At 45.5% G+C, this 13,338-nt stretch overlaps 1 protein-coding gene across 7 annotated transcripts in view; it reads left to right on the top strand.

Annotated features, from left to right (window-relative positions):
* pcbp4 (poly(rC) binding protein 4) overlaps positions 1-13,338 on the top strand; it is a 195,710-nt gene that overhangs the window by 155,759 nt on the left and 26,613 nt on the right. For all 7 annotated transcript variants that reach the window (XM_076884382.1, XM_076884386.1, XM_076884381.1 and 4 more), the window contains 3 exons: positions 9,530-9,571; positions 9,653-9,731; positions 12,762-12,817. In XM_076884382.1, the coding sequence (XP_076740497.1) occupies positions 9,530-9,571; positions 9,653-9,731; positions 12,762-12,817 (177 nt within the window). The remainder of the gene's footprint in view (positions 1-9,529; positions 9,572-9,652; positions 9,732-12,761; positions 12,818-13,338) is intronic.

The raw sequence follows: 13,338 nt of genomic DNA, 5'->3' as shown, positions 1-13,338 counted from the left end.
TTTGCAGATCAAACCCTTTCTTCCCATTCGGTCCTCATTCCCCACACAATGCAAAAGCTCGCCTCCTATTTATTCAGATTTTTTGCTTAAATGGTTCATCGCCAACACACGCCAGTGCTTTGTTTCAGTTTTCGCTCTAAATCAACAGATCTTTTTGTTTCGGTCGGTCGTGTGAGGCAGGTAAACAACCGCCTCCCTCGGGCCGGGGAGCGAGCCAAAGGACCCGAATTCAATCATGCTGCTGCTGCGCTGCAGCCGACACTGGCATCGTAAAAACAGATGGTCAGTGCGGTCAAGGATGCCAGATTAACACCTCTGCACAGAGGAGCTCAGTAAACATGAATCTTCTTTTTCACATTAAAAGCAAACAAAATGCAGGCGCACGATAGCCGAGGCTGAGCGAAGACGAATGCCGTGGAGAAAAAGTACAAAACAGGCAAAGAAAAACACGGAATCGAGGAGGAAAAGAGACGTGACGAATCGAGACGGGAAAAAGTAAGTGCAGGGAAGGAGAGGGAAAGATGAAGAGACGAGCGGGGATGCCGAGCAGCTCCTCCTGGCCAGTTTAATCGCCGTTAAAAGCTGAGAGGGGTCGGCCTCCTCGCTCTCGGTGCTTTCACCTCCCAGGAAACGCATCCGTTAACGAATTTTCCCCCGACTCATTGTTTGCTCTGAAACACAAATGAAGCAGGAGTGGAGCCTGTGAAACAGTCGTTGGCTATAATTGCGAGGATGGATCGGGGAATGCACGGGTCATTTTTTATGTGCTTGTATCCTAGAGGGCTGCCATCATGTTCACAGTCCTCAAACAGGCTTAAAAGTGGCTTAATGAATCCAAAACGTACAGCAGGTGGGAAGCTATCAAAAGCACAAACACTCAATACAGCCTCATTATTCTAATGCTCAATAACAGCTGTCCTGCTTTGCAGCAGCTGAACCAGAGCTCCACGGTGTGTTGATGTGCTGGATATGTTGAGTACCACAAACTTCCTTGAGACTCTAATGGAGTCTCAGAGTTGTTAATTAACAACATTTCTTCATCAAGTTACTCGTAAACTCGATGCAAACATCACCGAGTTCCCTCAAAGAGCGTTTTCTGATGCACATTAGCTCTAATTAAATGTCGTTTCTAGGAGACAGACACACACCTGCAGTCTGGCACGTTAAAGCAGCTCATGAAGCTCACCTGCAACAAAACTGCACGTTTAATCACATTTACAGGAAAATATCATGTCTCCAGCAAAATACCTTAAAAACACAGGTATTAATAATGACCATGATTCATACAATAATAAAAGAAATGATGCAGCACCATCGGGGATGGTGATTCTAGTCGATGTTACTTGGATGCTGGTTGTTGAGGCTGAGGTTTGGAGATTATGAGCGGTGCCTCGTGACCGGCGGTCATTGCCTGAACGAGCAGAGGTCTTTGCATCGAAGCGGGTTTCAGGACTTCAGGGTTAACCCTGCGTGCACATCACCATGGTAACTTATGCAGCTAACCTGCTCTGGAGCGGACTGCGTTTGAGAGCAGAGACCAGCGGGGGTGAAATCGTTGTCAGTTTCCTTTTCAGTTTCCTACCTGTGAGCACAGACAGGCTTTGTCTGTCCTTCTTATCAGTAAGAAAGATCAAGAAATCTGGTTTTATAGATTTAATATATCCATCCTTCCGTTCTCGTCCGCTTATCCATATTGGGGTCGCGTCGGGAACGGAGCCTTTCTCAGAGTTAATATAGTTTGGGGGGTTTTCTTTGTTTTCCCCGTTGGCTGCAAGTAATTTTAAAACTGCTCTGGACCTGATGTCATATTTGTAGTAGTCCGAGGATAGATTTGAATTCTAGTTTTATATTTATCCTTGGTTAAAAACACAGGTGTGGATATTAATTTGATGGAGTAAATGGCTGTTCTATGACAGCGCGGTGTGAAGGCTCAGGACCTTCAGACAGGCTTTGTAACTGTAACACACCTTTCCCCGCCTCACTGACCAGCGTGCACACACACACACACACTGCTGCAGTATGTTGTTTAACCTCTTTGTATTTCATATATCGTACAGCTTTTGTAAGTCGCTCTGCTGGCCGTAGGCGGGTTATACCATCACTGTCATGTGACAGACTCTGCTTCTATTTACCGTTTTTAGTAACCGTATTTGTTTGACCGCTGAGCCTCGTTGTTGCTGTGTTGAACCCGCCTCATGGCCCAGGAGTTCACGTTATTCTTGACTTCATGTTTTGCTAACAGCACCTGCACCATGCAGGAAGTGAGCAGATAGCAGATTTTGGCCATTAATCTCTCCTAAGCTGTTTTAGGACAGCGTGATGAATAGTCTGCGAGCTGGCAGTACATCAGCCTGTAGGTCAGGTTTATGCACGTATGTTAAATCCACTTTAATGTGTTTGGGTTTGTTGTGTGTGTTGTGTGACTGTAACTGAAATTATGTGACTTACTGATCTGGGCATAATTTCTGAGCTCTTATCGTCTTGAAGTGTATCCAGATTTTCTCACATATCTCACGTGTACTCGTGCATGAATCAAACCTACAATCTGATAAAATTTTGCGCCTCTTCTACGAGGTTTTTTTCCCCCGGTGAGCGCTGGTGCATAAATAGCTTCATGTCAAGGGCGCGGGTGTTCAGACCAGACGTAACGGTCTGAGGTCAGGTTGTTGCGGCCGGTGTGTCGCCGTCATTAGCCACACGTCCTTCAGCCAGACGCTGAACCCGCCATCGCTGCGTCGTGTTGGTTTAAAAGCGGCCTCGGGCCACGTTGCTTCTACATTTAAAATTCTTTCATCCAGCAGAGCCTCTGTGAGTGATCATCTGAGGGTGTGACTGCAGCGGCTCATGGCTTCATAAAAGATGCACACATCCCCTCTCAGCGTTTTTAAACGGTGTTTTTCCCGTCGTCACCTTTGCCTTTGAAACCCAGATCCACAGTCGGCAGCGTCTGCCCGACGAAGCTGAAAACCTCGTGGAGAAAAGCAGAGACAAACACACGGTAACCTCGGAAAAGCAATTTAGAGGAATGAACTTCTCTTTTCTTGTTTGAGCTGAATGGAGTGAATACAAGCTCGGCTGCTTCACTGTAAAATGTTCTTCTGACTCGAGGTAAATTGAAATGATTACCACAATAAATGAGTTTTTATTTTCAAATATGATTTTTATATTCTCGGGCTTCTCGACATCCAGTATTTCAGATTTTAGTCCAAAGAAACTGCTGGTGGTGTGAAAGTGCTACATCTTTAGCAAATGGTGAATGATCTCCTTGTTTCTTAATCGGGAAAAGGATTCAAGCCAAAATCAATCGTAATTAAGCCGTGAAACATTTAGAATAAAGTCTCTGGGATCAGCGCGAAGCATGAAGTCACTCAGCAGGTCGTGTTGTGTGTTAGAATTTACCATTGTTGTTCTTTGCGTGTCTTATTCACACTATAAGAAATGTTTAAATCTGATATTAAAGTGGATTTATTCAGCTTGGACGCCCAAGTTTGTGAATGAAATAACTTGAGAAGAAAGTCACCTGGATTTTAAAGTTGATGAACCATAAGTGCGTCAGGAGGCTGAGACAACAACAGCTCAGCCCACCTGTGGGTCAGACCTTGAGCTTGTGAGGGGCAACCAATCAGAAGAAAGTTTGCATTAAGGGGGAGGAGCTAAAAGAGCTTGCCTGAGTCACAGAAATTGGCCGAGTGAAACTGGTCACAGTGAGGATGCTGCACCAAAAACCTCTGTGTGGTTGTTTTTGATCACCAGACACTAACTCGCTTTGCTAACTAACGACCGAGCGGCAGCTTGTCACAGAGAGGACGTGGAGAAGGTTTGCCTTCAAAGTAAAAGCTCGGGCCTCAGCCTAAAACCAACACATTTCAAAAGGAGCAACTTTTACTTTGAAGATAAATCGTTTCTGTTTCCAGTTGGCATCACGTTCTTCGTTTGCTGAGCGAGTAGGTGGCAAATGTTTGCAGACGAGTCTGCGTCTTCCATATAAACTAGAGGTAACCATGGCAACCTGTTAGTGACCAAAGCAGTCACAAGGAGGGTTTTGACAGCAGTTTCACCTAGCAACAGCTAGCAACAGCTAGCAACAGCTAGCAGACGCTCACCAACTGCATGTCTGTTGTTCTGAAAGTAAAACTCCCTGTAAATGTTTTAAAACAGCGTCTTTGACACGTTGTTGTGTTGGAGCTTCGCCACAGCCTTGTGATTGTACTAAAACTGCAGTAAGTAAACGGACGATTATAAAGAAGCAGAACCCAAAACAGAGAATCTTTGTGAGCCACTGATCTGGAGACAGATCCACGCTGGCAGCAACACACACAGGTTAAATGGGATAAAAGCTTTACATGATCCAAGTTAGCCAAACTAAGCTCACTGACTTCGCTGCAGATCAGCTGTTTGTCCTCAGAGACACAGAGACAGCGTGGCTCACAGACAGGATGACAAATAGGACTCTAGAAACAACACAAGTGTGCGAAGTAGAACAGAAGAGCACTTTACTCCATCACACTGACAGGCCTGCACGCCAACTATAGCTAAGTGGGGTGTGTGTGTGTGTGTGTGTGTGTGTGTGTGTGTGTGTGTGTGTAAATGCATATTGTTTGTCAGGCTCACAGCCTTGGGAACGTCAGTTCAAACAACACTAGCTAGCGGAGGCTCCATGGGACGGATGGGAGGAGAGACGGAGGGTTGAAGTGACAGGTGGGGGTGAGACGAGGAGACTGGGGGAGGAGAAATGAAGAGAAATGTAGAAAAACCTCGTCTTTGGTAACAAATCGATAAAAAGACGTTTAACATCGGAGGATCGGTCGCTCTGCTTTGGAGTGACATCAGTGTCAGTTTTGCTGTGAAGAATATTATCAGAATATTGTTACTTACATACGTGATTGATGATCGATCAGATCTTTTACACTCCTCTCATGACTGTTAGGTCCACTGATCAGCAGCTTCCCGATTGGCTCGTACGAATGACCGGACAGTCTCAGTCTCAGCTCCGAAACTCTTGAATCGTCTCCGTCCTCACGTTATTTCAGAGTTTTCTGCAGGCTCAGGATGTCAAAGTAAAGTGACAAAGTTTTAATCACCACACAGTGAAGAGTTGAACAGTAACTGTGGACTCGTCCTGCAGAGTTTTGTGTCAGACAGGAATCACCTCAGCACTCAAAAGCATGACTTGATTTTTGTTTTAATCAGAGAAAGTGATCATTACTGGTTAAGATGTGGCCACAAATCACTCAGAAGAACCAGGAAGCTGCTGGTACTCATCACGTGACTGTAGGGAAGAGATGGCAGGAGAGCACGAAGAAAGACGCAGAAAAGGATGTGAAGGAATGTTTGAAACGAAGAGGTTTTAGAGAAAAGAGCTGTGATGGAAGAAGCAATGGAGGGAGGGTTAATGCAGAGTTCAGTGACAGCGTGAGGAGATTAACGCCTTTAATTCATTATTAAGGCTGCAGAGAGAGGAAGAGGAGGCAGCGACTGAGAGACGAAGAGGATTCGTATACTGCGTTTGTGACGAGTCACATCATGATTGCGTCTCTCGCTCTGGTGACAAACTCATCTGCAGTAGTCATGGAGTCATTTCTGGGATTAAACGTTAATCTTTATTTCGAGATTGCAGCTGTGAGGATTTCTCCGGTGGGATAATTAGCTGTGATAACGTGTTTGAAATGGCATTAAGCATGTCTCAGTGAGAGTAAACAACGAGTTTTTAGAGGAAATTAGTACGAAGCTTTTAACTAAATGCAGGTAACGCAGGCTGTTTGGAAAAGAGGTGCTTAAAGCAGTGAAATCTGGATTTCCGTGTGTTCATCGTGGAGCCTGAAGTCGATGTTACCAGAATGGCTAAAATGTGCCATCGTCAGATTTTAGCTTAGGTGTCAAAGAGAAGAAGACAGTTTAGTGTTTCTGTGCAGGTCGATAGTCTAAGGAGCTTGGAAAGAAAACCACGTCACCTCTGAGACGTTTCACCTCTCATCTGAGAAATGGTGGTCTGAACATTCATGGACTGAAGAAGTCCAGTCGCGTAGAAGACACTTTAGTCGAGTTTCCCTTCGTGATGATGTGCGTTGGATCCTCAGCGCTCAGTGGCACTGGAAACCAGTGAAAGACGTTGGCTGAGGAGCCGGAGTCATCCCCACTGAAAAATAAAAACTGTGTCTGATTGTAGAGTCATTGCCTTATAATTGAGGGGACTGTTCCTGCACCTCAACAGGAACGCTTCATCGGTAAATGAAGTTAATAGGTGGCGTGATTGCACAGGGAGGGGTCTTCAGGAGGCAGCAGTGTATCCCGTCACAGTGGAAATGAGCGCCGTCCCACTTTGTTCAAACGATCCATCAGATTTAGACGAGTAACGTGTGTCTACTCCAGTGTGACCTTTCCCTTTCTTGGCTGTCTTTACTGGAGATGACAGGTGTCACTGCGCCGCTTCTGAGTGATCGGCTGTCAGAGAAGCTTTTTTTCGTCAAAGGTTGAACTTCACGCTCTGAAACAGCCTGAAGCGAAGCAGGATTATTATGTGAAAGACATGCTGACAGCCTTGAAAGATGTGACCACAGCGCTACTCTTAATTTGCTTCCATACAGTCGGAGGCTCCGGCTGTTTGTGCGGGGGAGACTAGCATCAGTTTTAGTTTGTGTATTTGAAGTGTAGTGAGCATATTTGCATTTGTGCAATAAGTACTAATACACTTCAGTACAATGAGTCTTTACTAAAAACAAAGGGCTATAGCATTACAAAGACTTACAGTTGCCCTAAAGTCGGGCGATATGTCAAATTTTTCCAGCCAACATTCATCGGTCCAAGAAACAACGATAGGTGATTTATTCATGCAGGTGACTTTTTGATGGGCGAAGCAATGTAATCGTGCATGGACCGATTTACCTATTTAGAACAAAGAAGTCCAAACATGGAGGAACTAGTTGCCAAAAACCCCCAAAGTCGTCAGTTTGGGATTTCTTTGGCACTAAACCGGATGAAAGAGGCAAAGCTGCCGCTGTGCAGACGTACGGCAGCAGCAAAGGACTCGAACACGACTAACTCGCATGAGCATTTAAGTGTTCGCCGTCCAGCTGAGTATGCTCGGCTATCACCAGCTTTCCATCAACAAGCTCAAGAAAAGCTTTTCACCAGCAGAATATCCAAAGTGCTTTTACTAAAACGGTTAAATATGAAAAGGACAGCCCCAGGTGGACACAGCGCACGCTGAATATCTGTCAAAGGAAGTGATGTCGTTTCATACCGTGGAAAAGGAGCCATTCGTCGAGGTGCTGAAAACTTTTGTCGAGCAGCACATGCTTCCAGGACGGAAATATTTAATCATATAATGCAGCACTATTAGTTTGCTCCATTGACTTCTTCTCTTAGCTTCAAACAACATCATTAGCAAACTGATGGTCGATAAATGCGTCCAATCGCTCAACCTTAATGCACACGCCTATAACACGTCCATTTTAAATGTACCTTTGTGTCCGATGTTGTATTTTTTAAGTATTCCTACACTGACGAATGAGCTGCTTGCATGGAGTCACATGACTCAGTCCATCTGTAGCCTCAACTCGCCTAAACTTTAGACAGCAGAAGAAAAACGAAGCCCATCCAAAGATAAGCTTTTATTCCTAAAAACCGTTTCTGATTGGAGAAACATGTTACCGTGGTTACAGCAGCTATTCTGGTTTACAGTGAGGTTCGTGGACGAGGCTCTGTGGGCGTCCACGGAGCGCTCCAGCAGAGCATCAGCGGCTGACTGAGGAGCTTCTTAAATATCGGCGCCGACATCAGACGGTCGTTCCTAAAAGGAGGAACAAAGTTCGTCAGTCTGACATTCTCTGCTGTCGTCTCCTGCTCGGAGAATCCCAGACGTGCGGGAGCAGACTCTTTCTGCTGCGTCTCTCATTCATGATGCATTAAACCGCGCATAAATATTTATATGGTGCTTTCCGTGTTGGACCCCGCACGGACCATTTGCATTAGGTAGACTTTCAGGTTCACAACGGTGCATAAATATCAAGCAGAGCTCACACGGGTCCGTTACTCTTATAGAGTCAGAGTCTTTGGAGCTGGATTCTGTGGATCCTCCACATCCCGGAGTGCTGCCAAAAGGAGTCAAAAGTTCAGCTGCACAGTCTGAGATCTCTTATATAAGGTTGGTCAACCTCGGGGAGACACACAAGCGTCTCTGCAGTGTCTCGAATGCATCCACACCAACTTTGTCCCGCTGCTCATGCACACACACCACCTCCCCTGCAGCCGTCTCATGCTTCGCCTGTGGACGCGCTGCTCCTCTTTGAAGTTCAGCGAGGGATTTGGGAAGCCGTCTGCAAACTCCTCGAGTCATGATGTTGGACAGATAAAACATGGACTGGATGATCGAGGGAAACTCGTTTTCATAGTCGTGTTTTCAGTAACTCCGAGCATCACGGAGCATTAATCCTGACGGCGTTTCCCTCTGTACTCGCAGAAGACGGAGGAAAAGACCTTTAACTGACGGGCTTTTCGGGGTCTTTGAATTGGTTTATGGGCTTTGTATCCGAAGCTCCGGAGAGATTGGAAAATGTCAACGTTTTTCATCAACTACTTTTTATTATGAGCAAAAGCTTCGCTGTATCTATATTAAAAATCTTCAAGGATTTAAAAATAAAAGGTGACGCAGGTGCAGGTGAGAGTGAAGGTTTGGTTTCAGGCACAGAAAATACAGAAACCCGTGCGACGAAGGAATTTATAATCACGGCAAAAGTATCAACTTTAATAATAGCGCTTTTTTAGGCACCCAAAGCGCTTTACAGTTCCACTATTCATTCACACACTGGTGCAGGCAAACCACAGCTGCTCTGGGGCAGACTGACAGAAGTGAGGCTGCCATATCGCACCACTGGCCCCTCTGACCATCACCAGTAGGCGGTAGGTGAAGTGTCTTGCCCAAGGACACAACAACCAGGACAGGAAGAGTTGGGGGATCGAACTGGCGACCTTCTGGTCACAGATGAGCTGCCAACCCCCTGAACCACGGTCGCCTTTGAAAACAAATGGAGATCTGAAAGATGGATCAAATGCAGAAGGTACGGAGCGCCTTGCTGCTTATCCGGGTCCGGGTCGGGGAACCAGCATTGTCAGCAGAGAAGTCCAAACCTTCCCATCCTTGACCATCACCTGCAGCTCATCGGCAGAGATACTGAAGCGTTCCCAAGCCGGCGGGAATGCTTCATTTCCAAAGAGAGACCTTAAAAAAAGTGTTACAATTTTCTTACAACTTTTAAGGAAAATCATAAATGATGCACGATATGTTTCAACACAGTTGCTGCAGAACTCTCTTCATCTACTTCATCTGCAGCTTTCACTAATCAGAGGGAAGATGTCTGATCGCTCTAAATGACCTTAAAGCAGCCGCACCAAACTTTTCCACATTTTAAAGCCTCTCCTGTCTTTTCTTGTCTGTCTGCTGGACTTTTGATCAAACTGAACCTCATGATGAACTCCAGGCTGGATGGATAATGAGGTGATAACATCAACCTTCTGTATTTTTCTGTTTCAGACGTATGCAGTACAGAGCCACTACGGCATTCCTCACTCAGAGGTAAACAGCTGCTTTATTCACTCTGCTCATCTTTGATATCGTCGCTTGTTTCTGTCTGATTTCCATCTCTGTTCCTGTCAGTTAGCAAAGCTGCACCAGCTGTCGATGCAGCAGCAAGGCCTGGCCCCCATCAGCCAATCAGCTACACAAGTACTGCCTGGTATGTGCACGCACACACACACACACACACACACACACACACACACACACACACACACACACACACACACACAAGGAATTACAGGTAACCTCTTATTTCCAGCTCAATATTTGGATTCTTAGATTCTGCTCAAGCAGCTTTGCATGAGTCCCAGTTCAAAATAATCCTTCTTTATCTGACACTGGGGCTTCCCCCTCCATCCTTAGCCCGACTCTCTTCTGATCGGAGTCTACCACAAACTAATCTACTGATCAAACACATTCCAAGAGTCATTAACTTCTGATATAAGAGCTTTTCTCCCACACACTGATGGAGCTGCTTTAGCAGATGTTCTCTGGGTGAATCTGACAGCTGGATTTATTACAAAGAAGTACGACCTGTGTAAACCTGATATCTGTGTTAGATAAACATATACCTGTAGTAAATATTTAGCCTCAGAGCGATCTGCTCGTTAACATCTCTTTTCCCCCGCATGTCTGAATCTGCAGGTGTTTACAAGTCAAGACAAAGAGCGACTCACAGTCTCGGTGTCCGGCTCGGATTAATAGTTCAATATGTCGTATAATAAATCAGACTCCACAGAGAGGTTAACAAAATAAGTTTGTGTTGCCACAGAGCGGTTTGTGATCTGTGAAATAAAAGAGCCACAGAGGCTTTTGTGCTCACTGTAGTTTCATTATTGACTGATCTCCTCAGTGAAACCTGAAACCCTGCAAACCACTGTGCTTCCTGGAAAACGTCCATTTAACAGGAACTGCCTTTAATCTATACGCCTCCATGTGTCCTGTGTTGCCAGACGATTCCCACCTCCCTCTGACGCGATAACGTCTGCTCTCTGAGGCTGAGCGCTAAAGACTCAGGAGTCAGAGTGTGATAATGGTTCCCTCTGTCATTCCAAAGGAAATTAAGAGCCCAGCTCACTGATGCAGTCACACAAAGCGTACAATAAAACCATAACACTGCTGCAAACCTGAGCCTAAAACCTCAAACAGCCACTCGAGATTCTGGGAACTCTGAGCGATTTGACCGTCGTGTGCATGCAGCACATGTTGGTGACGTGCACGTGAGCGCGAGAGAGACGAGCTGTCAGCAGACGCATACGTGTTCAGTCTGCACACATTCGACTTTGAATCAAAGGACTAAAAACAGACGTCAAAGTCTGCAGCCTCTTAAAAAAAACAGACGGATTTATTCAAAAACCTTATTTTCATTTTGGAAAAGTCATTACGTCGAGTTTCATCATTCTCTTTATCAAAAACAACAGAGATGTTTGTAAAAATGTGTGAATGTTATCAGACATCCTCCGAGTTCAGCCTTTAAAATGCACAATGCTCTCTCTCCTGTCTGCGTCTCTGTTTGTGGGACAACTTTTCAAGTACATAATGAGGTAATGAATGCTGCACGAGCTTCATTCTGCAGCGCGGCTCTGAATTAGAATCTGTGCCTGGTGGCTTTGATTTGGAGCATCCAGCTGAACTTACAGGCCGACTGCAGAGCAGCTCTCTGTACTCGAACCTGGCCGGCAGATTTCTGGCTGCATCGGTGAGGCTCCACGCCGCTCTGCAGAACGGCTCCGCTAATCGACTAAAAGGTGGAAATCAAAGGTGTGACTGAGCAAACAGCTGATTGTGTTGGCCTCGTTAATAATAAGACCGCAGAGATGGCATCGTTAAAACAATTCAATTCAGGAAATTGAATAATTTGTCACAGATGCGGTTTTTGTAGCAAGGGAGAGAACTCCACCTCCACCTCTTCAGAGGAGCCAATCAGGTTCTGACGTTCCTCAAGGAGGGAAAGCAGCAACTATATAAGAGGACAAGGGACCAGAGGACAGAAGTGAAAGACAGAAAAGAGGTAGGAGAAAAAAGACAAAAGGACAGAGAAGAAGAATAGAATAGAATAAAATAGCCAGTTTTTTGTCAGTGTACATGTACAACGAAGATAAAGAAAAGGAGAAAATGGAAAGAAGGAAATGAGAGAAAGAACAGAAGAACCAGAGAGGAAACAGATGGAAAACATGAGTGCGTGAGGCATGGGGAACAAGGAAAATGAAAGAGATTTAAGAATGAAAACTAAGGCAGGGAGGGAGGAAAAGATGAGAAAGGATGAAGAAAAAGGAAAGAAAGAAAAGCGGAAGCAGCAAAAAGAACCATCGACGAGAGAGTCGTCACGTGGGGGCGACTGATTATTTCAACCCAGTCCAGGTAGAAAACTTATCAGACGTGGTTGGACGGGTGTCTCACACACTCACACTCACACACAGAGTTTCAGAGCGATCAAACCTTTCTGCAGCAAAGGACGTAAACGAGGGGAAGGTCCGGGTAAAGCGTATCAGTTTTTTGGCTCCTCGTTAGCCGGTTGGATAGAATCATCCAGGGCACAAATATATCGGTACTGCAAACCGTGGTCAGCGAGTCCTGATCGCAGGGACGATAAACTGGACAACAGGAAGTTTTAACCCTGACAGAAACTTTCCTTCTGAAAGTCATGAAAGCAGCAGGAAGAAAGGAGAGTATGTATGTACAGTAAGTAACGCTGACCACCCATCCTGACTCCAGCTGTGCTCACCAAATCAGAAACAGTGTTATTAAAGCGCAAACAGAGATTCCTTCATTTTCTATTAATGGGGTAAAATAAAAATATGATTTGTTGAAACGTTTTTCCTTCTTTGTTCTAGCTTTGTTCTCCTTTGTCCCACACGCCATCAGACTGTTTAACTCCTCTCTGGAGGGGAGAGGGAGGGGAAACAGGAGGACAAAGGAGGGGGGAACAACTAAGCTGTAGTGCCTCTTCACCTCACTGTGAATCCCGAGGGATTAATAAAGTTCTATCTAATCTAATCTAATCTAGCTTTGCCCTTCTTTCAGTTTTCCTCCCACTTTGCTCTTATCAAAGTCAAACTAAGTCCCCGTTTGTGGAGGACGGTGATGAAAAAGAAGCCATTGGGGGTTTGTTGTGTTTTGATCCCTGATGATTTGGACGTTTTCTAATCATTCAAAATGAATTTTCTCTTTCTTCTCTCTCTCCCAGGAGGGATGGAGGCTAATTCCCAAACCACGTCTCAGGAGTTGCTCATTCCCAACGATGTGAGTAAGAGAGAGCTCAGCTCCAGAGGAGGCGTGTTTGCTGTTCTAAGTTTGTGAGTGAAAGTGTAGCGTGACTCCGGCCGCTAATCTCCTTCTACCTACACAAAAACACATGCCTACAGGTCAGCTCGTGCTCACTCCTACACGAGCGTCCTCATCCTCTTCAGCGTTTCTCCTCCTCTCAGCCCACTCCGGCTTTCTGTGGTTTTGAACTGCTGATCTTATCGAGAGCAGCTCCTCCTCCTCCTTTATTGAGCTAGAACAGCAGCTTTACAGTGTGTAACGATGTTAGCGCGAACGTGATGCTGAAGTCGGTCGGTGTGTTTGCATTCCCCGTTTGTCTCTCCGAACATTCAAACTCCACGCCAACCTCCAGCCGCGGAGATGAAGCTTCGTCTGAAAAATGAAATCAATGCTGCTCCTCTGCCTCTTCATACATTTATATTTCTGCTGCTTTGTCAGATGTAAACATGCAGCTCCAAACTTTTCAGAGATTTGAGTCTGAAATTGTGCGGCTGCAG

Source organism: Maylandia zebra, linkage group LG5, assembly GCF_041146795.1.
Source record: "Maylandia zebra isolate NMK-2024a linkage group LG5, Mzebra_GT3a, whole genome shotgun sequence".
Classification (NCBI taxonomy): domain Eukaryota; kingdom Metazoa; phylum Chordata; class Actinopteri; order Cichliformes; family Cichlidae; genus Maylandia; species Maylandia zebra.
Note: the sequence above shows the minus strand (reverse complement) of the source record. Positions and strands in the feature narration are given on the sequence as shown.